The sequence below is a fragment of the Aphis gossypii genome, chromosome 2, assembly GCF_020184175.1.
Source record: "Aphis gossypii isolate Hap1 chromosome 2, ASM2018417v2, whole genome shotgun sequence".
Lineage (NCBI taxonomy): Eukaryota > Metazoa > Arthropoda > Insecta > Hemiptera > Aphididae > Aphis > Aphis gossypii.
In genome coordinates, this window is record NC_065531.1 from 29,418,244 (window position 1) to 29,443,680 (window position 25,437).

Genomic DNA, 25,437 nt, shown 5'->3' on the forward strand with positions numbered 1-25,437 from the left:
TTCCTAGCTATGAGAATTTATTTTATTTTATAAGATATATAGAATTTTAAAATTTTTCAACATCATAAAAACAAAATTAATTTAATGTGTGGAATATTATTATGAAAAAGGTACCAAGATAAGAACCATACCCACCGTATTCTACCTTGTGGATTGCCCAGTGGATATAAATGAATTTGGTACCTACTTATGTTCTGTAGGGTTAGATGATAAAATATTCAGATAATTTAAAATTATTCAGATTATTTTGTATAATATGCTGGTGTTTTGTTAACTATAATAGTGTATATTACAATTTTCAAATCTAATAATAAAGACATTTGGCCTGCATAACTGACATCATAAAAACACGTATTATTATGATTCGAACCATTTGAATAGATAATATGTAATGATAAACCATAATGTTCATAACTATTTCGATCTTATACGACATTTTTGGGTATTCCATAGTCCTTTTTTTTATTTTTTATTGTAAATCTTCTGACAGTAAGCTTGGATTGCAAGTGAATTTATGAGGGTTAAACATGCTTCAGATAGCACTCTGGTACTTCCTTTTCTTGTATACATATACTATATAATATGGGAAACGTGTATCCTTCACCTGACGAATAAACTTCCACTTATCAAATGGAATAAAGTAGGTACTATTTATTAGTCAAGCAGAAATTTTCCGGAGTAGTATTATAATATATACAATATTTTCCTCTGTTTTTCTCAAAGTTATGTACATTTTTACTATTGATATTTTTTTATAGGTTATCAATTATTTAATATAGCTTTAATATTTATTAATATTCATGACGACTATAAAAATTACATATTTTATTGTAATTGCCATGGTAGTTTGTTTTATTTGATATTAATCATAATTTAATAGGAAAAATAATTATAAGATTTATAATATCAAGTATATTTTAATGTACACAACATTTTATTTAAAGAAAACAAATAGATAATATGAATCTCTTGTTAATTTCATTATGATATTTTAATCGTATAACACTATACATATATAATACATATATTTAGTTTTATTGGTAAATAATAGCTAATAAATATATTTTTTGTGAAGAACACAGAATATTTTATGAATATTTTTAATTATAAAATTCATTAGGTAGTTTATTAAATTAATCACAAATATAAAAGTTACAAGGTACCTACTTTTTAAAATGCTAAAACAATTTAAAAAAATTATTTAATTATTGTCATCTGATCATGATGAAAAATAAAGATTTGTGTATAAACTTAACCGTTGTATTTTTAATTTATGTATCGATAGGAATCAAAAGTTTAAAAAATTTGGATAGCAATAATTATTTACTGGGGTGCAAATGATAAAAGTTTTATAGGTCGTTTTTTGTATGAACTACAACAATTCTTTAAAATATTTGGTCCGTGAAAAAATGACCCCACCGAAAAAGTTTTAATTATTATCAAACTGAAACTGACAAGTAATGAACACTTTACCAGACTTTTTTCTTTATCTTTAAATTACACCAATTACATTTTTTATTTATATATACATATATATATTTTTTTTTATAATTGCTTATAAAACGCTTTTTATAAGATATTTAATAAATAATAAGTTCTTTGACTTCTATTTTCACTATCAAGCCTTTGAATAATGTATCTTATTTTCTTGACTTAAACACGGTAAGAAACTCCTTTACTAAATATGAAAATCTAATTTCGTAGACTTTTAGATCATTTATGTTTTTCATAAGCTTAAAAATTAATATTTTAAAAAGTGTATACTATGCAATGTTTATTAAATTTAATTAACCACTGTTTAAAATAAGAATCATACTTTGTTACAAAGGTAAGCTAGTAAACTAATTTTTTAATTTAAGTTCAATATGTTAGTAAAGTTAAAGTTAAGTTTTAAGTTACCAAGAAAAAATGTTACTAAAAGTAATCCGAATAAGTTTCATTAAAAAAAAAGAACTTGGTATAAGAAATATATGCCAAAAACATGATAGTTTAAAAATAATATTTTGATGCAATTTCAAAAATAAGCTGGTATTATTTTTTACAGCCCCGAAAAAACATGTTGGGGTATGAGTATGATCTGGATTACCCCTTGAAATGTACACTGGGCAACGTCAAACGAACTGGAAAAGAATTGGGACCAACCGTAACCTTAATCATGAAAGAATTAGGCTCTAGAAATTATGTAACTTATGTTTCTCTTGTATGAAAGGAATCGGACTTTAGCACAAAATATAATAAACATTATTTATCATCCAAAGAAGTAAACACTATGAGCAAATACTTATCTTACATCATTCAACTTTTAAGATATGATAAGAGCCGATGGCTTTGATTTGAAATACTAGTATATATTAGTATTTAAAAACCAAACGTATTTTACGAAAATTTAAATAAACAAAATACTCATCGTTATATTTAATCTTTCCTCTTCTCGCTTCACCTACAGCACATAACTAAAATAAGAGTTTAGTACAAAACACATTTGGGAAATCAACCATTTTGAACTAAATCTTGATCATTGTTGCATTAATAAAGTTTTGTTCAGAGTTGTTTTTCGAATTATAATATTTCAATCACTTATCATGAAAACGTAAAACTAACCAGAGTGAATTTTAAGCGGATATGGTCGACTTAACAATTCTTATTCCATATTTAAATTCTAAATAAATCATCAAATGGGTTGGAATTACAATACGAAATTTTTTTCAGGAGTAAAAAGTAAAAGTTCCAAATATTTTTTAAAGTTATCAAAAGAAAACTATATGATGATGAGAATATGACGTATGTAATATCAGATTTCGATGAAATAAATTTTATTCTAGATATTTGATTAACACTTTGATGTTCAAATGTCGATGAATTTAGATAGACCTGGTTTTTATTTTTATTTTTAAATGTTTATAATTTATGGTAAAAAATATTTTTATAAAATATTTAATGTTATTTTCACATCTATATATATGTATATAGTCAACACTATTAAATATAAACATTTATTATGAAATCTGCTACAATCATTAAGTGGATTCGTTATTAATTGCTTTAAATGTTACTGTGCTACGAATACAAGTTTGTGTAATATAATATGCATATCTGCCACCTGGAAAAATAGTGCATTAATTTCAATTAAAGGTTTTTAATGAATTCATTTTTTATTGCGTTAGTAATTTGTACGTATAAAAAGCCTCCAATTGTATTTTTAATTATATCGTATTAATGTGCTCGCATGTACGAACTTGTACCTATTCATTTTTGTTTATTTGAATTCATAGTTCTTTATTAATAAATTATGATTTTTGTGAGTAATCATTTATAACTGCTGGGTTTCTGTTATGATATGTGATTATTAAAATCATAGTAATAAGTTGTGGCATAGAATTACTTAGTTTAAACGTTTTAAAGCATAGACGAGAAGGGTCACACAACTAATATATTCAAAAACACTATACACGGCGATATGGAATGGTCAACGGGCAGTGGGGGCTTATTCCAATAAACGTCTATCAATATTTGGTGGAAGCTTAACCAGTTCGGTGTAGCGTAAAAATGCCGAAACTGTGATTAAATGTTTCCGGGCCATTTAATCCGGAGTATTTGTAAAGTAATTAGGCGCACCCGGGACAACTGGGGGCAACTTACTACCGCTTTTCACCGCCTTTCTATCGCGTTTTTTTATTTTTATGGGCGAAGGGCGAAAGAGGAGAAATTTCCAGCGGTTGATTCGGTAACAATTACATTTCGTTATCAAAACTATCTACCATAATGGATTTACGTTTGAAATAACCAAATAATATACGCCACCATAAAAATGGAGAGAATAATTTTGTTTCATTATAATTTATAAAAACTCGCCTAGTTTGAATGCAAATATGTTATTTAATTCATGTCTCCCGTTCACATTTTCTAGAGAAAAGATAAACGAATTGTTCAACTAAATATTATGTTAGCGATCTCAATAAAATGTACTATAGGAAATACTTATACAATATTGGCATATTTTTTATTCAGAGAAATTCTGTTATTGTAACTGTTGAATTAATGTATCATTTTTTTTCAGCTTAGATATTCATCTAGTGTTAAAAAAGCTCAACAATCATAACTTGCACCCGTATAAGAATATAATTTATTTTAAAGTCCAATTGCACTTTAAAAAGTCATTTTTCGATTTCTTAGCAGTTTTCTTTTAAAGTATCAGAACAAATGTTATTACATTTCAGCTTTGACCAATTTCGGATAAATTGAATTCTAGTTCAGAATCGTTTTTATAATGCTAGTTTTATCAATGTCCATTTTACTCCTGCAAGTATAACATTTTGTTTCCTGGTACCAAAAACTTTACATATGGTTAAGATTTAGAGTTTCATATATTACATAATTTAAATACATTAATATCTTAAAAAAATTATTGAAAAATGTATCAATATTTTGGTAAATACCTTATACCCAGGTGTATTTCTTTTTAAACAAATACATTAACTATTTTATTTCAAGACAAACAATATTCTTTATTGTATTTATTAGAAAATTACAATATAAATTATATATTTATTAAATTTTATAATAAGAAAAACTATAAAATACACTATTCAGTATTAGCATTGCAAAAATGATAACTAAATACATAATATATTATACACTTACACAAAATATTGATTGTTGAATTTAACAATTATTTTGATTAAATTGTTTTTAATATTTTTTTCTTGTTTAATAATATATTGTTATTTGTTATTATGATATCATTCGATTTTCATCTTATTATTTAAATAAACTCAATAACCTCTGTTCGAAATTCTATCAATGGATGTCATCTTCAGTAATCCAAAATAAACACGTATTATTATAGTATATACCTACCACTTATGTCTATTAATATATATTTATCGTTAGTGAAAGATTAAAAAATAAAATAAAATAAATAGTAAATAATAATATTCAATACAAAAATTATATTATATATAGATATTTAATTTATAAAACAGGTAAATTGAATGTTATATTGACTGAATGTAGCTCGTCAACAAGCTTATACAAAATAAATAACTGTCATATTATTATTTCTTCATATTAGGATTTTATAGTGTACAATGGGCTTATCATTCTAATGTATCAAATGTATTAGATTATTTTGGATGAATAATATTATACTTAACTCTTTAAAACACTTGAGGTTATAGGAGTTCTACAGATTATGTTTTAATTGAACATGTTCAATGATATTATTAAAACAAACAAACTACATTATATAATATTAATATTTGTACTTCAATAGATCATACAATGCATAAAGACTCATTAATTTTAGTATAAAATTATTAAAGTATATTATTAAATTTAGTCTTTAATTTTATCTTAAGTGTTTATTTAATTAACTAAAAATGTCTAATATCTGTAAGATAATAAAATAACTATAAACGTGGTGTTACGGAATTTCAGTTCAATAATTTTAGCTCACGGTAATATTATTCAGTGCATTCGATGTCTCAACACAAGATAAGTCAGCGCACATCATATTTATTGAATTGAAATAAATAATTATTCAAATATTTAATTTAATTGTATTAAAATACACTCTCACAGTTAAATGTGATAAATTAATTGAATATTGAATTTTAATTATTATTGTTTATTATAAATACACTTTACCAAAACAAATTATTTTATAAAATTAATTAATCATTTAAAACTTTTTGAGTGATAACGCTGCATATGTGCATTCTGTTGAAAGCATTTTCCCTGTGCTAGCACCGCATATATGCGTTTTAGCTGTTAATCGACCGAAAAATAAAACTATTGTTGATATCGTTTATACCTTTGTGTAGATAAATAAAATACGATTCTAAAGAGATTAAAAAAAAAATAAATCGGGTTAAAAACAAAAATATCATCTTATCATTGGTTACCAAAATTAATGAAAATGTAATTAACTGTATTGGCGATAATCGTTAGCGGACCTTTGGGAACCAATGAACTATACATTTTGAATTAATTCTAACTTTTTAAATTTTTGATAATTTTTTTTTTTTGTTCTTGTATTTTATTTATCATTTTGAATCAGCGAAAAATATTTAAACAATACAATCAAAATAAAAAAAATAACTCAGCACAGGAGAACATCTTAGGATTTATTAATTCAACATTCAAATGGTTAAATTCAAATTATGAACTATAACATGTATTATAGTTCTGCGTTGAAATAAATATTTGTTAAAGCGTTAAATTATAAGAGTTACATTTGCTTAAGGAAATAAAACTCTGTAGCCAATAGTGAATTAAAATAAAATAAAATAATGTATAGGTTAATTCAATATATAATATAATATACTATATTGATAAACAATTCTATCAATATCTCAGTAACCGGAAGCTTTCTAATCAAACGGACTTCGTCTGGTTAGTTTATGACTGGGAGTTTATTTCTTGAGATACCTGATCATAAAAATTCTTTAAATAACGTAAATATAGTAAGGACAATGATGAAGGGTGTGTTAGTATTTTCTTTGAGAAATCGAGTGGAAACTGGATAAAACTATAAATGCTACACTGATTTGGCAAGGATTCCAAATTTTCAAATCGATTTTTTTTGTTCATCAAATATAAATATCAACTAAAAATATGATAATTTATCATGAGAAAATACAGAAGTAAAGTTACAAATTTTAGTTAAAGCCATTAAAAAAAATTGTTTTAATTAATTAAAAATTATTACTATTATTATTATTATTATTACATATTTATCGTCAATATTATTTACAAACGTAATATTTAATATACATATGTATATTAAATATCACTTTAATTTTAATAAGAAATTTAACATAATATTATCAAATCACTTGTAAAATATATTAATATATGAATGTTTAAAAAAAAAATAGTATACTCATATACTTTTTATAAGTAATATTTTACATTTTACGTAATATGGTACTCGTGTACAGTAGAAATCGAAAATAATATTGTTATAATAATAATATTGATAATTATAAAATCATTTGGAATAGTGTTATAACGTGGTATATGCATTGTATAGGCAGCATATTATTATAAATGGTTTACTTATTAAAATTATAGTTAAAAAATAACAATTGTTATCTACCTCGTTGATGGTTGGTTTTAACTTGAACAATGCTGGTAACAATTGAAAATGCTGTAATAATCTTGGCTGGTAAAAATAATTAAGAAAGACCAAATTGACAATAGATGATAATGTTAGATACTTCTTGCTTAAAACTGCTTGTAAACATTTCGCTTAGGTTAACATTTATTTTTACGATGTCAATTATTTTGATTAAGGTCTTGGGCCACATTAATGAACCAGTGTCAGTTACTGTTTCTTTTATCAGACTATTTGCTAATATCTTTACCATTTATAGTAGCGTCCGTTCTTGGATTGATATTTCTCGGAAAAGTTTAAAAGCGTGTCGAACGGTCATTAAGACTCCACAGTAAACTACACGAAGTTTATGTTTTTTAATTTGCTTTTTAAACCTTTAATAATAACTTAAATCATTTTTATTTGAAAAGACGAAATAGGCATAATACCATAAAAAATATTTTATATCTCTTAGCACGGAGTAAAAAAAAAAACATTTGCCGATCGCTGCAAACTGCTTTTTGCTCCTTAGTATTCACTGGACAAAATATAAATAAATTGTATCAATTGTGATCGGCTGTGTTTTTGTCCCTATTTAAATCAATTCAAAGATTACTTATCATAATATGACATAAATTTTAAAAATAACTCACAATAATAATATTATATTAACGGTTTATAAAAAAAACAAGTAAAGTAAAAAATATTTGGTTGTCAATATTAATAATTTCATATGTAAATACTTATATAAAAATAGTTAAAATAATAAAATATAAACTTATACGTTTGTTACATTTAGAATACCTAATTAATTATATAGACATATTATTATTATAGTAAATGCTTTTTTCTATTTAAAATTTTATTAAATTCCCTATATTTTTTTTATTGAGTGTTTATGGTAAATTGAAGTATGGTATTAAAATATTACTATCGACATTCTGAATATCTGATATTCTTATCAGAAAATAATATTAAGTACCTAATAATATTAAAAATCTGAAGAAATAATATTTTTTTAGATTTAAATGTCAAAAAAAAAAAACACTATTTATAAAGATGACACATTTATTTTCACATATTATTTATGTATTTCTAAAGTCCAATCATTGTACTAGTGAGGAATATGGAAAGATAAAAATACATATAGTTCAGGTTCACATAATAATTGGAAGATAGCAAAAAATACTATCGTACTTGGAAGATAATCATTGTAGTTGATGAAAAGGAAATATGTAAGCTATATGAGAAAATTCCTACTGTGTAAATCTTTGGTAGTGTAATCGAAGGAATGGCAATAATTGCAGTTTGTTTTGCCCGAGTGATTTTATTTGAAATTACTAACCTTAGCTACGAGTGTTTGAGATTAGATCTTCTGTTTCCACGAGTGTTTCATAAGTTATAACTTAATGAGAAGATATTGTGGTCGATACACTAACAATTTCACAAACAATTTAACTTAGAAATCCAAAATTTGAATGATATAAATATGTTAAAAATCCTAACAATCAGTTTTCAGGGATCTGTGTTATAAGATTTTAGGCATAATGATAAATGGATAGGTTTAAAAATAATTTTTTTTTTGTACGATTTTAAGTATCATTTAAAACATGATTATGATTTTTTTTTGGATAAAAATTTCTTCAACCTAACACATGACTAATAGATAAATATATAGCTAACAGTGATGTAAATTCATAATAAATATTTTTAATAATATTAGTTGAGAGATCTATTTCTGCGAAAAATCATATTTCATCGTATGTAATGATTTGTCATTGAATTAAAATTTAATACATTTTTTACAGTAATCTATTGGATCTAATGTACGGGTTATACTTGACACTGTATTACTATAAAATAGAGCAATTTCCTCCTTTATTGATAACAATTTTTTTTATTATCCTCGTTCACATAGTATGTAAAAATAATATACTACACAGCATACTACCTACGTATATAATATAAAGCATTTTTCACATATTATAAAATACTATCTTTGAAAATTCTGCGAACTGAGAATATTTGCTGTGGTTGGACGATACTCATTTATGTACATTGTAATTTAAAACCATATTTTCTACAGTACTTCCAAAGAGGGGGGCGGCGAAAATAACAAAACGATAGTCAGTAATCTTCTTAAAAGTTTAATTTCAAAAAACCCACTTTACTAGAAAAGAGGGTAGGTGGGATATCTGCTTTCGGGTACCATTACGTGTTTGCACTGCTAAAACGGTCACACGTCGTCGAAGTTTTGAAAGCGTTATGACAGCGGGCCATTAGCGACAACGGCGGCGGCTGTATCTGAGGCTCTTATATTATGGGGCTGAAAGGATAGCGCGCAGGTCATTTTTTCCCACTCTGATCCTCATCGTCTATGAAGTCGTCATGAATAACTCAACGGGCGAACAACACATTTTTAAGGGTCTTTTTTTCCGATTTTTTTTTTTTTTATTATTATTATTATTCGCAGGAAGTATAATGGGATACGTGACTTGTTCCGGAATCATAGAATCAATAATGTCCTGCAAAAAGGGAGTAAAAAAAAAAAAAAACGAAAAAACGAAAATAAAATATACTTACCAGCTAACAGCTGCAGGTATCCGGCGACTTTGGCTGTCGACTTTTGTATAACATGTGTCACGCAACATGCAGATACAGCAGATACGGCCACAATCACTGTGATTGCAGTCGCACCTCCTATAAGAACCGTACTTATCTGCCACCATACACTTGGAATGTCATTGAACCTAAAATCATCATATCATGTAAATTATTTTAAACAAGTAGAGTTTAAATATTGATATATCATATACAAGTTTATAGCAAAATTTAATAAAATATAAATATTTCTTAAAAATTAGCTATACGCCTACCCAAGAAAAAAAATATAACATGATCAATTTTTATTTAAAAGTACCATGTCATGAGAATAAATTGATAAGTATGCGATGATAATTATAATTTTCTTAAAATGCATGTACTGCAAGTGCTGGATTAGGATCTTTAGTTCCAACGATTTTAAATGGATTATTTAGTATAGACATTAATAATTATCAACAATATTTCTTTTCTATTTGTTTTAAATTATTTTAAATGTTTTAGATTTTGCTATTTTCTCAATTTAGTTTATAACATTGTAATGGATACACTAAAATTCTGGTACCGTATGATCACAAACTATGTTACTATTAATTGAACCTTTTCGTAGATAAAATAACTGAAAATGTATAATATTGATCTCAATTATCTACTATTTATTTGTAGTTTATAATATATTCCGTGACTAAATACCATACAACCATTGGTTTTGTTTATTTTACACTATTTAAAATAAATAATACATCAAAAGTGCATTTAGATAATATTCTATAAAATAGGTAGGCTAACCCTCGGGGAGGTTTTTTTACACTGAAATCATATTTATTGAACTACACGAGCAAAAAAAAAAAAAATCCAATGATTTAATGACGACCGCTTGAAAAAATTATTCCCTTAAATCCAGCCATAAAATTCATTTTCGAACGTGATGTGGAAAATTGCAATAAACTAACTTTGTTGTTTATATAAATAATAATAACCACATAAAATGAGTAATTCTAGTGAAAAACTTTAACAGAGAATACATAGGAAAAGAAGACAATTCTTTTCCAAAACAATATTTTCTGCTGCCAAAGTCGTTTCCGTTATTGTTTTTCCGGTTCAGTAGATGTTCGCAATTGTTTGATACACGCAGACATATAGTACGCGTATACACTACGCAATTAAATCGGATTTGCCCGTCGTCGAACTAATACCCGTATGATATTTGAAGACTTCATAACTCGTATGCGGTATTTTCCTCACTCGCTTTAGCAATCGTCTTCTCTTTCACACACTCTGGTCGTGTCTACTATTAACCTTACGTCTGATTATATCTCCATCCATCTGGCTCTCGCTCAATACACAATTTATATATTAATGTATTATTGTATACATATCGGTGCACACTCGCGTGTATAATATATAATATATATATATGTCTCAATCCAGAAAGCTGTCCGAATTTGATTGTATTTCCAAAACAATAATGGCACTCAACAAACAAATAATAATAATAATAATTATTATTATTATTGCTATTATTGTTCTTGTATCGTTTCAAGTCGAACGCGGTATATCGCATACCTACCTACTATATTACTACAACAATGGTTCTCGAACAGATAGAAATTAATATCGCAGTTAACTGAAGAGTAGGCTACGTAAGATCGTACGTTGGTGGGTTTTACAAAGATATTTTACACGTAGAAACACGAACCTCGACGAGAACAGCTAGCGTTGCTCGTGCACGACGACGTATGAAGCATTCGCAAAATACGTATTACATAAAGAGGGATTTTTTATTATTCCGTCGGCCAATTCGTCGTTTCGATAAATTCCGCATGGAGATTTATACGGGGAAGGTTTTTGCTCATGAAAGACATCATATTATATGAATATCGCATATTATGCAGTATGTTTGATCGTACATGGAGAATGTTGCAGTAGATAATATATTATTAGAGGAGAAAATCGAGTAAGACCCACTCACGCCGTTTACTGCAGTGTAGACACACTACGATCGTTATATTGATATATATTATGCGTTTGTAGCAACAACGAAATAGTTAGATATATTATAACCTATTGTTCCTGCGAAATGTAAACGGTAGGTCTATAATATTTCATTGAATGCGTTAATAGACAGCCGCGTATAATATTATAATAGGTAGGTACTGGGATGATACAAATAATATAATAATGTGAAATTTTATTGCTTGATCTGATAAAGGATAAACCCAATGAAACGGATTTGTTGAAATTTAATTAACTAAATTAAATTTTAAGTGAAATGTATAATGTGTATACACTATACACGCAATGCATGAGAAATACATGATATTATACATTTCATGCATCATGATTTTTTTTTAATTTACAGTTTTTATTCACAATAAAAATTGTAATATAAATTATACAACATCTTACAATATTTTACTCATCAACCTAAAATGGCATTAATTTATTAGTATTCCATTCACTTTTAATTTTTAAAATTGTTTAAATTTTCCAAAATAAATTCAAACATATTATCACGAAAATTATGAACATCCACTACAATATACATAAATTTAATATTTTTAATTTGATATATACATATGTAATATGTATATATCATACAATGTATAAAGACAATAAAATGAATAACGAAGAAACAATAATATACTATTATCTATACTTAACTGCGAGTCCTTAGACAACGACGACTACTCGTAAGCTTAATTATGAGAAACGTGCATAACTAATTGTGGATGATGGTTATTAAAGTAATCGGATAGATAAGCAGGTACCACAGAGGGCTCTTTTGTCCTTGTTACAGGAACCGATATCATTTGTCTGACATATAGAGGCATTATTATTTTAAATTATTTATATGAGATTATAGGAGATGGGAGATAGAAATTCAATATCAGGTAATTAACTAACATAGGTAAATGTACTCACATGAAAATGTTTTAACCTAGTTTATAACATGTTTAAGAAAAAACGATTTTAGGTTGGTATTATAACATAATTAAACGTATATGATGAATTCGAGATAAAATATAAAATAGCTTTTGTAGAATCAATAATAAAGTATAAATCACTTTCAAGGTATAAAGGAATATATACATTCGTTTAATTGATTCGAAAAAAAAATATTATATAATATTACTGCAGATTCAAAATGTTAGAAATTTTTAATATGTTCTAATGTGTAATAAATAATTATCAAAGAATAATTTAATATTTTTAATAAGTAATCATTTACATTCAGTATTATCACGAAAGAAAAAAAAATATATATACATATATATATATATATTAATTAAATAAATGTAATTTGAAATGATTATTTAGTTTAGGTGACTTTTAAGTGTGATGTAATAATTAAGTATTTTTATTTTTTAAATCTTGTTTATGCAAAATATTATATTATTATAGAATAATATATACCTGTTAATAGGAACTGAATAGGTTCAAACCGATAATATTACGTACTATTTTGTTTGTAGACTTGTAGTTACTTATATAAAATAAATTACCATACAAAACGTTACACAAGTCTTAAAAGTAAATTAAAATATAAGAAAGTATTAGTAGTAATAGCTAATAGGGTAGTTATTATAGAACATGTACACTGTACAGTGTTACTACAACTTTTCAAGTAAAACATAAATTAAATGTAATGGTTGTTAAATTAATAATTGGAAGTAGGCACATTTTATAAATAAAAAATGTTTAAATTAAAAATATTTATTTCTATAGCATGATAATAGAAAAATTGTAGACTCCGTTTCATTAAGAATAGAATCCACTTGATGAATTTTTATATTAATTTCACGATGTGGAAATAATAATGGTTTTCATTTCATCAAAAGAACGATTTCACTTAATAATTATGTTATACCATTGTATATTATGTTTAACATAGTAGTATTATACATATATGAATATAATGCATAGACTAAAGACCATTCATATAAATTACATACGAGTTTATTATAATATATGTTGGCACGCAACCCACTTAATTCAAAACTATACATCAATAAAATATTATGCCGATTGCAGATATTTAATTTTAACAACCTAATAGAGTTATACTAATTTTTTAATTTCAAAAGTATTCATTAGTGGATGTGCACTTCAATTAGTTGTACCTTAATACAATTAAACAATGATATTTTAGTTTTTCTGATTAAAAGCATTCATATTCAGAAAGGTTTTATTTTATCGTAACTATTCGTAACTTTGGAAATATAGTCATTATATTAACATATATATTAAGTAGGTATACATTTAAGTTTTTACTCAGCTACTTCTATTGTTATTGAAATAATATTTGTATAATTATGGGGCAATATTATATAGTATTTTATTAAAGGCAAGTGATTTAATCGATCAATTAAATATCTAAGATAGATCATCCAAGTTCTAAAAAAGTATAGTACCTACCTATTACGTTCTATCATTGTATCAGAAGCATTAAAATAAATATATTTAAGCTAATACAACATTTTATGATAATTTATTATAATAAGTTTGGTATCCGTAAATTTTACACAATCTACCAAGGACTTAAAATTATTGTTAAATTTGTGCTCGGGGGTAGGTTTTATTGGTTTGCCATGTTTACGTTTCAACGCTTTTCAACTTAAAACTTATAGGTATCTTTCAGAAAAGATATACATTTAATACATAACTGATAAAGTTCGTTCTATAACTTTCGTCATAATATATATATTATATTAAAGTGTTAAGTTAAGCGTGCCGGTTCGTATAATAGAATACTGCAAAATACAATATCAGTGAAAAATCATACATTTTATACATCATTCTATAATCTTACCCTATAAGTTAAAGAATATAGATATTTTAAATACTTAATAAATCGCGATGAAATCAAACAACTTAAATATTACGATTACTTCGCGGTTAAATCATTAAATAATATATACGACTCAATTGTTTGCTTTCACGTAAATTCGAATACGATAATAATATATATTTTAATAATAGGTTATTTTCATAACTCATATTATTTGAATCTGAAGTCAGCCAGTCCATCTTTTCTGAACGATAGATGTATACACAACTTCGTATGGAGTAACATCTAATAACGTAACAGAATAAATAGATCGATATTTATTTATATTCTTGTTCCGCAGGAGCAATTCGTGATTTATATTAAACGAAAAGTTGTTTTTTATTTTATTTTTATTATTGGTAAACAGACAAAACGTCCATCCAAACATAAAAACATGACTTTACAATACAGTACAAGATATAATATTATTATTACGCGCGTAGTTCTATATTACGTTCACGGGGTCACAACTATAATACTATTATTGTACATATTTTTTTTTTTTACCAACGATCGTGGACGACCTTTGTGTTATCGTAAAACGCGACGGCGGAACGGTTTTGTTTCGTTTTATTTTTTTTTTCGGTTAGGTTAGGACGAGGTGGTATACGGTTTCGGCAGACGATAATGTGAAGATGATCGCTGGGTATATTTTACGGAACTGGCGTCGACGGTAGCCAAATCGTTAATCTTTCTTGTTTTCCGTCATCATACAACAATATAAACGTTTGTTTATCTATTTTTATTTGGGCGAGAATAATAATAATAATAATAATAAAAAAAAAAACACAAAATACAAAACAATAAAACAATAAATAATAATAATAAAAAAACGAATATTGTATCTCTCTCTTTCTCTTTATATATATATATATATAATATATATACAATATATTTTCGCGATAACGGTAGAATTTATATCGTTTAATATTTTTTTTTTCTTGCGCTTGCCCGCTGAAATTAATAATGCGTGCCCGCCGGCCGTTCGTTTCATAACATTATCCATTCGTTATGCATCGAGCCCGGCACATTTACCCTTCTCCCTTTCCACAATATCCCTTCCTCGCCGACACCACACTTATTTGCCATTTCACTGTATTATTCTCCCTTATAATACATCTCACTTTCCCGCTTTCTCCTGCTCCGTCAGCTGTAGCACTTTATGGCAAAGGCGTGTGGGCGCGCGCGCGCGTGTATTTGTGTGTCCGGTGCAAATAAATTCGTTCAGGATAATTACATCACGTATAACCGGGACCGCCAGCTAACCGCGGTCGTGACCACTCTTTTTATTTCGCCCTGTTCCCCGTGGCCATTTCGACCCCTCTCCACGACCTTTCTAGTCCACGTCTTCTTTCACGCGTCCCATTTTGTGCGCAAAGGACGCCACCGCCATTTAACCTATCTTATGAATCCTGGTGTAATTAATGCAATTACTTTTATAAATTACAACACATTGGTATTTACGGACCTATACATTTATCGTATAAGGTTAAACGGCAACGGTAATAATGGTCATGTGCGAACCTAAGAGTCGGATAAAAAAGATAAAAAAAAAACATTTAATTAATAAAAACATTATTCTGTTATACGGGTTTTCTCCCCCTTTTTTTTATCGTCGTATAGTACGTAAGAGATTGATTAATTAATTCTTCGACCGATTGACCTACTAAAACTTCGTGTATGCAGTTAAAAAATATTATTTTTCCTATACCCGTTCTTTAATAAAACTAATGAAGTAATATTAAATAAACAATAAATTCACTATCGGTATTTATAAGAATTGAGCATTAAATTCAAATAGATATATAACGAATATATTTAATAAGATAACATAGTATATATAATTATAATGTGATAAATAAACATATTATGTAAATGATTCTTTACATAGCATTTTTATAATCTATAAACACTAAAAGTATAATTTTTTAGTAATATTACTATTGTAAAAATAATATTTTATGATACTGTATATTTTATACATCTCATTTTAGACAATTATTTAATGTAAATAATATAGTTTCGTTTAAAATAATGGCACAAAAGTTTAAGACTGTCAGCGTTCCATATTCTACTTGTTCATTATTATGTATTATAAATTGAAAACATTTAAACAAAATGTCTAATATAATATACATTTATGTAGGTTTGTTCAAGTGAAATATACCATAGAATAGTTTGCGAATACAATATAATACAGTTACATCATAATTTGTTAACTATGTACAGAAGAACGATATTAAATAATATAATGTATAATATTATAATTCTTTTTTATTTATATTATTCTCGCATAAATTTTATAATCTTCCAATAACATTTTAACAATACAATTGTCAGACATTTAGATTCAATAAAATAACTAATATAAACGATACAAATATTATCAATAAGCTAAAACAAATTTAATAAATATTATTATTATTATTTTTTTTTTGTACTTCAGTAATATCATAACATTATTTATGTCCTGTAAACCACAATAATATTAATTTAGTAAATTTGTCTGGTGCCTGAGAATTAGGTCATAATAATTTTTTTTTCAAAAAGGTATAATACGGTAATCGGACCACTATTTTAAAGAAATTTAGGAATATTAAGAGCCTGACTTATTTGTTTTAGTTGCTTATTTGAAAGAATTATATTTTTAATGAAATTAAAAAATGTAAAGAAGAGGAAAACTAGTTTGAATTTTTGAAATTTGATTCGTTTACTTAAATATATATATATTATTTAACTAATTTTATGTAACTTGTTTTATATTGTATATGTATTAAAAAAAAAAAGTTAAAACTAATAAATATTATAAATTTGTAAAATTTGTATTATAGTGTTATACATATTATGTGTCCCAATCTCTGGGTAATAAAATGTAAACAAATATTGGGTACAAAGCAGGTAGATAAAATGTGACCCGTTCGTGTAATTCGTATATTTCTTATATTTTGTATACTATGCTATAAATTTAAATTGATTATACCGTTATAAACATTGTTAATAAATAAGTTTTTTTTTTTTTAATTTTTCGAAGTTACCTAAATTGGAGATTTTTTTTCATTCTATGGATGGTATTTTTTTTTTTATCATAATTTTTATGTATATTTTGATTAACAGACATATTGTAAAAAAAAAAAAAATTAAATTAAAAAAAAATATATGTATTGTTCAAAATTAATTTTCAACAATTGATGTGACCATCCATGTAATGAAAAAGATTCTAATATTTAAGCTTATAATTAATTCGTAACAGAACTAGGAATGTGATTATACAAGAACATAATCTCATAAAGTCATAAATTTAAATTTGTTTTTACTACTGCTTGTTGTTTCAACCAACCATTAATTTATACCATCTACGTATAACAAAAACAAACCACTAACATTTTTACTTTAAATAACAGAACATAAAATTATTTGAAGAAAATTATTATTGAAGATATACCTAAAAAGTTTTAATAGGTTGTTCTTAAGAGGACATTATAAGTACACATGTTGTCTACGTCTTAGAAATGTACAACATAGGTAGCAATTTTTGTTCAGCAAAATTCATTTGTATTGCTATTTTCAATATAACAGTCAACTGACCTATTTGATAATTTAAAGGTAATAATATTATCTGTTTTTTCTTATCCGGGTTTTCATTATTTTTTATTTTTAACACAATTATATATATATATATATTGTTTTCTATATTAAAATATAAAAAAAATATGATAAGAATATACGAATTTTTAATTTTTAAGTTGATTATTGTAAGTGAATTTACTAGTGGTATTAAAACTAACAACATAAAATGAATTCTACTGAATTAAAATTTGTTATGTTGTACGTTATTGTAACATTTGTAAGATGTAGACTACGTGAAGACTACACAATACACAAGTGGAATTACTAAGTTAAAATATAAAACGTGCTATTAAATATAGGATGAGATATTTTAAAACAATTTGATGTGGTTGAATGTAAATATGAAAATATATTTAAATTTTAATTGTATTCTACAGGTTTATATAAAAAAAAAAAAAAATAGCATAGGTGCTAATTGATTTAATTATTCTAAATAATTATAAAAACTTATACTTTTATAATTAAATAAGAAAATCTACTAACTTGTCATTAAATATGCTTCATAATATATATAAGTATTTTAAAATATTTAGCTTAATATGTAAACTATCTGGTTAACACGTCCACTGTCGACCGTATTATTCTATATTCGCGCATAGCAGTATGCTAAAACCAGTCTCGCCTGATACTGTAAATTATTACAGAATGACACCAGTATTGCGCGCCCAAATCACCCGATTCATGTTAATAATAAATAAGAAACTTAAATAACATCCGATAAAAACCGACTTCGGAAAAATAGATTCATAAGTATAATTTTGGTGTCAACTACGTATTGACAGCGGCCACCAGCGAATGTGCGTGTGTAAACTACGTGTTGCTGTAATTGAAGCAGTGAACGTGTTAATGGTTATGAATCAAAATAAGTGAATTATGTTAAGTTTTTAGCTAATTTAAATATTAATTTTCATGACTCATAATACCATATTTAAGCTATAAGTTTTTACACAGTATTTGGTATAACACTATTTTTGTATTTTAAACCTCCACTGTTTTTTTCAACTGACATTTCACAAATTGAAATGAAAACATAAAAATAAGTTATTTTTATTACCTAATTTGTATAATATAAGGTTAATTAAACAATTTTGACAAGTCGGTTGTATCTACGTACTCTATTAAGAGTAACCAATATTGCTGTTAAAACATCTATAACATATTATATTCTACATTACATTTTATTGAGTATTGTGTATTCATTTTCAAATTTTGAGGTTTAACTGTATTGTAACTATATAATTATAATGCAATTGAAAATCCAATATTTGTAAATAGTCCAATGTTTGTGCGATAAACGTACATTTAGTCAAAATATTATCAGTGACCCGGTCACTGAGTCACGTAATTACGATTTAATCGTGTTCGCCTACCGTATTAACGTCGTATTACGCCCATTTAATTGTTAAGTAAAAACCGTCTACCGATCTCATGTCAACTAACTGTAATTGATTTAACTACTCACTAACTTTCGTTATATCCAATTCAATTACCTAAATTACCTACAGAAATTGCGTTTCGATTATATTTGAAAATCTAAGTACCCAAACAATAACCACAGCCATACAGTTATTAACTACTTCATTAAAAATAATTTGTTACACAGGTATTCGATAGTACCTAAGTCGTATATAATTGTTTAATATTTCATATACAAATGGTATAAATATTTAAATATTGCAATCACTTTATTTTAAGTATCAGTACAAATTCATTTTAGTAGTTATAGATGTACACGTTTATTTACTTAATTGTTAATAACATCATGTATACAGATTACTTTCTATGTAGGTATAGTATTAAAACGAAATGCACATATTATTTAAAATATAAATCACTTTATTAGTGTTTCGTGCTATAGTAATCGTATCAAAAGATCACCGTTAAGTAAGCCATTATGGTCAACTCCAATATCTTATAAATTATACAGCTTAACCTAATTTTCTATGATACAGCTTAATTGATTTTTGTCTACTAAAACTTATTGACTAAATACTTAAATTATTAAATAAATTATCTTTTCTTAACTCAGTTTTTAATTTGATTAATAGTTAATGGTTATGAATGTTGTACTAAAACTTTAATTTTATAATATTATCTATGTATATTATGTATATATAACATTTATTTTGAATACAACAATAAGTATTAAGTACATACATTGAAATCACCAAAAGTTAGAACCATAGAACATGTTTTGTTTAACATGTTAATTATAATATTAATTCTAAGACTTTTTTCAATACAAACTTGTGTGTTCAGTCTATTTTGTTATTTTCTATTATATTTAACTTTGCTTCTACCGGTTTCGATTAAATTTGAAATTCCGTACGTAATATACACACCTATTATAGTATAATATACATAGATAGAATATTGATAATGACATAAATAAGCACAAAAAAGTGATAAAATATATTTCAATATCTATAAGATAAATGATGAGTGTTTTCAGAGTATTTGTAATGCGATAATGCTTTACGAACATTAGAAATTCCATGCAACCTGTCACCATCGTTTGTCATTATGTTTGACAACCGTCTATTTTTTCAATAATAAAAATAACCACCCGGGTTTTATTAATAAAAGGGATGTTGTTTTCTTCTTAGCTCATACTCTTAGATGATATTATATAGGCGTTTTTTTTTTTTTTTTTTGATAACGACTTGGATGGTAGCCAAACAGTCGTCACTACGGTCGAACGGGTGGACTACCCGTTTCCTCACCGAGGCAATTCCAACTCACTCGGCGCGAAATTTATTGCATTAAACGCACATAACGTTTTCCCTGAACATTTTCTTGCCCTTTACCCTATGGTTCACCGAACGTTTTGTGCAAGCTAAGACGCTAAGACTGTGGCCCTGCCACCGACAACACGACCGGCAGTTAATTCACCGGCCTCGTTTGTGGGGTCGCTAGAAAACCATATCCGGTCGTGTCGGAGCGCCACCAGGAAATATCTAGTCAAGTGGATATGGGCCACGATTGTTTGCCAAAATCAGATATGATTAAAGTTTGTTCGATTATTGTTTATTTTTTTTTTCAAGGAAATAAAATCGGTACCTACATCATAAATACATAAAAACACTTATCATTGTGGTGATTTCTTGACAATGCATGCTGTCTACAACTTATTAAATCAGCTATCGATTAAGATTAAAGGTTAAAACATGGAAGTTTTTAGAGTACATGTTTAACAAATAAGTTTTGTTTTGCTTGCGTGGGTATGGGTTTTTGTTTGTAGTCTTTAAAATGATAGGAAATAAGAAAAACACAACACAAGTGAATTTAAAACAATGGTCTAAGATAGGTAGTGGTTCTTAGCCTGTAGCTCTAAGACCTTTCTCATAATATAGCTCTACTAAGAATTTTTCCAACTTCAAGATTATTATTACATCTTAAAAAATGCACTATTCAGTTAGTTATGTTTAAATAAGTCACTGAAATCACCATTATTCTCAATGAATTGAAATATAACACATTTTGATTTTTTTTTAATTTTTTAATTTTATAGATCATATTAATTCGACTATTGTTTTCAAACAAAATAATGTAATAATGCAGTAAATTTAGTATACATATAAAAAATTGATTATAACTAATAAACAAGTGCTATTAAATGGGCTAAGAGTAAAAATCAATTTTTTTTTCTTAAAATTTAAAAGTAAATGTAAGATAAATTATGTGTTTAGTTGAAAAAGGTAACCATAACAATATGAAAACATTAAATAATTTTATGTTACGTTATTATCGATTATAAACCTTAGAAGAATATTTGTATACTCTTATTACTATTTTATGTGATAAAAATGTACTGGATAAGATAGACTTATTTTCAAACGCTAGTTTAATAAAACTTAAAAGTTAAACTTGATCATAGACGGATATTGGAAACTACAAATCTAACTAAACATCAAAATATGCCATACGGTTGATGCGTCTAAAAATATGTGTTCACATGGATAAAGCAAAAATATTAAGCCCCTCCCATAAATGTGACCGATAATCCACCTATGAACTTGATTCACTATACATTAGATAAAAAAAATTTAGATAACTTCGTCATTAATAATTGATGAGTAACTTTTAAATTAGTATAGAAAGATGGAATTGGAAGATCTAAAAGTCTTATTATTTATATACAGCTTAATGGGCTTCTATTGATTACAAGATTGAACAGTTCTATGAATATTGCTTGTTATTATTACACCTATCTTATTTTTATAACATAGGTACTTAATTGTTAAATAATATTGTTATTTTTTTTTTTTTTTTTACAATTGTTTCCATTGTAGATTTTATGTTTTTTTCCAGTAATTTGTTCCTAAAATGTATTTTTATGCATATTTTTAGAAATACAATATTTTAGTAAAATAGCGACTCTGAAAGGTAATTCAATACACTTTTATCGTGAGTAAATTTCTGATATCTAGAATCTCAAGATTATATATTATTTTAAATACATCAACGTTGTTTTAAACAAGTAGGTAAGTATAGATAAAATGAAACAAGTATAAGCATAAAGTTTTTAAATATCCACTTAATGAAATTTTAATTAACTCAAAATTGAGTGCCTTATAATCAAAAGTTTTATTTTTTTTTTATAGAAACATAGTAAATTTAATTGAATTTTCATAAATCAATAATTATTAATTATAAAATAGTTTTATAAATATATATATAAACTATAATTAAGCACTTTTTGAACCTCATTTTAATCATAAATTTTGTTTTTAATAACAAGTATTAAAAAATGAAATCTTGATAATATTAAGTACATGCTTTTCTAACGCTACCGCTGTCTTTTGTCACCGTGATAGTTAGACATTTTGTCACATAGCTACTTATCAGTAGATTCAAGTCCAAAAGCTAACCACCAGACGGCTGTAAAACAAAAACTATTCTCTGGGAGAAAAAAAAAAACTTACACACTTCAATTAGTCAGATACTCAACCAAAGGTACATTAGAATTATGCATATGTATACCTAAGTTACTTTATAATTATTATAGTGAGCTAAATTATGCCTATTACATTATATTATTATCACTATTTTTGAAAATTCGTCAAATGTTGTGTTACTGATTGTGTGAACTATGTAGTTTATGTTTATATGCGTTATATGCGTATAACCGTTCCGGCGTAAGCGGTTTTATGCGTTAAACAATAATTTACCTTCCATGATTTACACACGCACGTAACTTCGATTTTCAAACAATACACGATTTTCCGACATCATAACTTTACAGATAATATAATTACAATAAACTGTATACTACAAATTGTCTTTAAAAGTTTAATCATTAATATTCGTTATACATAGGACATAGTATATGCGATTTAATGCATTATATTAATTCATTGAAAATGGTTTTACTAAAAATAATAATTAATTATTAAACTTTTACTACTCTATAACATAAATAAAATAATTATATCGATACTTCATAAATCCATGAACTGTCATGGTCATTATACTTATTCTTATACATAACTGTTAGTATATTATGTTTGCTTTTATAAATAATAAAATATTTATTGATTCTCGTTTATAGTTAATGTAATTATTATACAGTGAAATACTAGGTATGTATATTGTATAAATATTAATAAATACCTGTCTAAAACTTTATTAAATTAAAAAAAGTGGTAGCTTAAGTCTTTAGAATAAAATACTACTAAATCTTAACGAATTTTTTTCATTAAATAAAGTTAAGTTACTTCAAATAAATCGAGAAGCATAATAATTTATTAATATTTGTGCAAGGATCTTTTGACGAAAATTTAAAGAATATGACAAATCAATAGTTTAAATTATTAATATAATATAATATTTTGTACGTATTAAATTTTATTCGAAATGTTTGTCTAGATATTTATACCGAGTTCAGTCATATTATTAATGTTAGCTTAAATCAGATTTCATGTAATAACTAAATAATATTATCTAATATTTATTATCTAATATTAATTAATAAATATTCTAAAATTTGAATAATTAATTAATAATTTTTTATTGTTAAAATTAACATTATAATGTTTAATTTGGAAATCAATGTATAAATTATCTGATGGAACAAAATAAAATAATTATTTTTATATTGTTATAATTTATTTAGGTTATCCGTTTGAATTTTTTCCACCTTTATCCTAAGTCCTTCAGTTCAACATTTCAATCATGGTCCAGTAAATTTAGAAGTCTTAGAATGGCAACATGTGTCTGATAACATAACAGTCATCAATCTTCGTCCAGTAGAATGCGTGGTTCAATTTCCATTTTACGATGGAAGTTAAGAGAGCACATACACTATTTTCGTTTACACACCATTGACCTGTCTTAGCCACTCTTCAAGAAAAACGGTAAAATTGAAAATTTGAATTTTTATATTTGTTTCAATAAAACATTACAATATTATAATATCATTTTTTGTTTCAAATCAAATAATCTTAAAATTTAATATTTAGAAAGTAAGTAAATTACAGTTATTATGGATAGTATTCAATATAATGTGTCGATGTAACATTTTTATAAAAAATAAATTCTATTTGATTTTATAATGTTTAACATTTACAGATTTAAACTTATTGGTGGACCTTTTTTGAATATAAGAATATAGTAAATTTAAAATATGACTTACAAAATATTGTAGGATAATAGCATATTTAATTATTAATATTTTACATACTCAACAAAAAATAGACTTTGTCATTAAACACAAAATATGCTAATATAATTTTAAAATAAAATTAAGTAACTAAAAATTTAGATCTAAACAAGTACAAAATTATGTTATATGTTATTGTTTTGTATCATGTAGAAATGTCTATCAAATATAATTTAAATGGTCTAATTTACATAATATTTTCATAGAATAATATTATTGTACGAAAATTTATATGAAGCTCACATACAAAAATAATGTGAAATACTAAATTAGTATGACTGAATAAGCTTATATTTAAGCTGCTTGTCGTTTATAAAAAATAAAATTAATTTTCTTTTGTATAATATACAGTAGGTAAAAGTATTTTTAGTTTATAAAATAATAATTTATAGTTAAAAATTCAATACAATATAACAGTTACATTATAGTGTGTATGAAAACTATATTACATATTTTGATATTTAGTTTTAAATACAAAACAAGAACAATATACAAATCCAATTACTTATAAAGATATAAGATAAATAATATTTCACATTTTGTAAAAACTGGAAATTGCTCATTTAAGCTTAATTAATATCTTTTACTTAATAATTTATATAGATAGTAATATTGTTTTTA

General features: G+C 25.5%; 1 protein-coding gene across 1 annotated transcript in view; it reads right to left on the reverse strand.

Annotated features, from left to right (window-relative positions):
- Nucleotides 1-25,437, reverse strand: part of LOC114128014 (LHFPL tetraspan subfamily member 1 protein-like) — a 214,893-nt gene that overhangs the window by 38,386 nt on the left and 151,070 nt on the right. Inside the window, exon 4 of the mRNA XM_050200434.1 lies at nt 9,680-9,846. Within this exon, the coding sequence (XP_050056391.1) occupies nt 9,680-9,846 (167 nt within the window). The remainder of the gene's footprint in view (nt 1-9,679; nt 9,847-25,437) is intronic.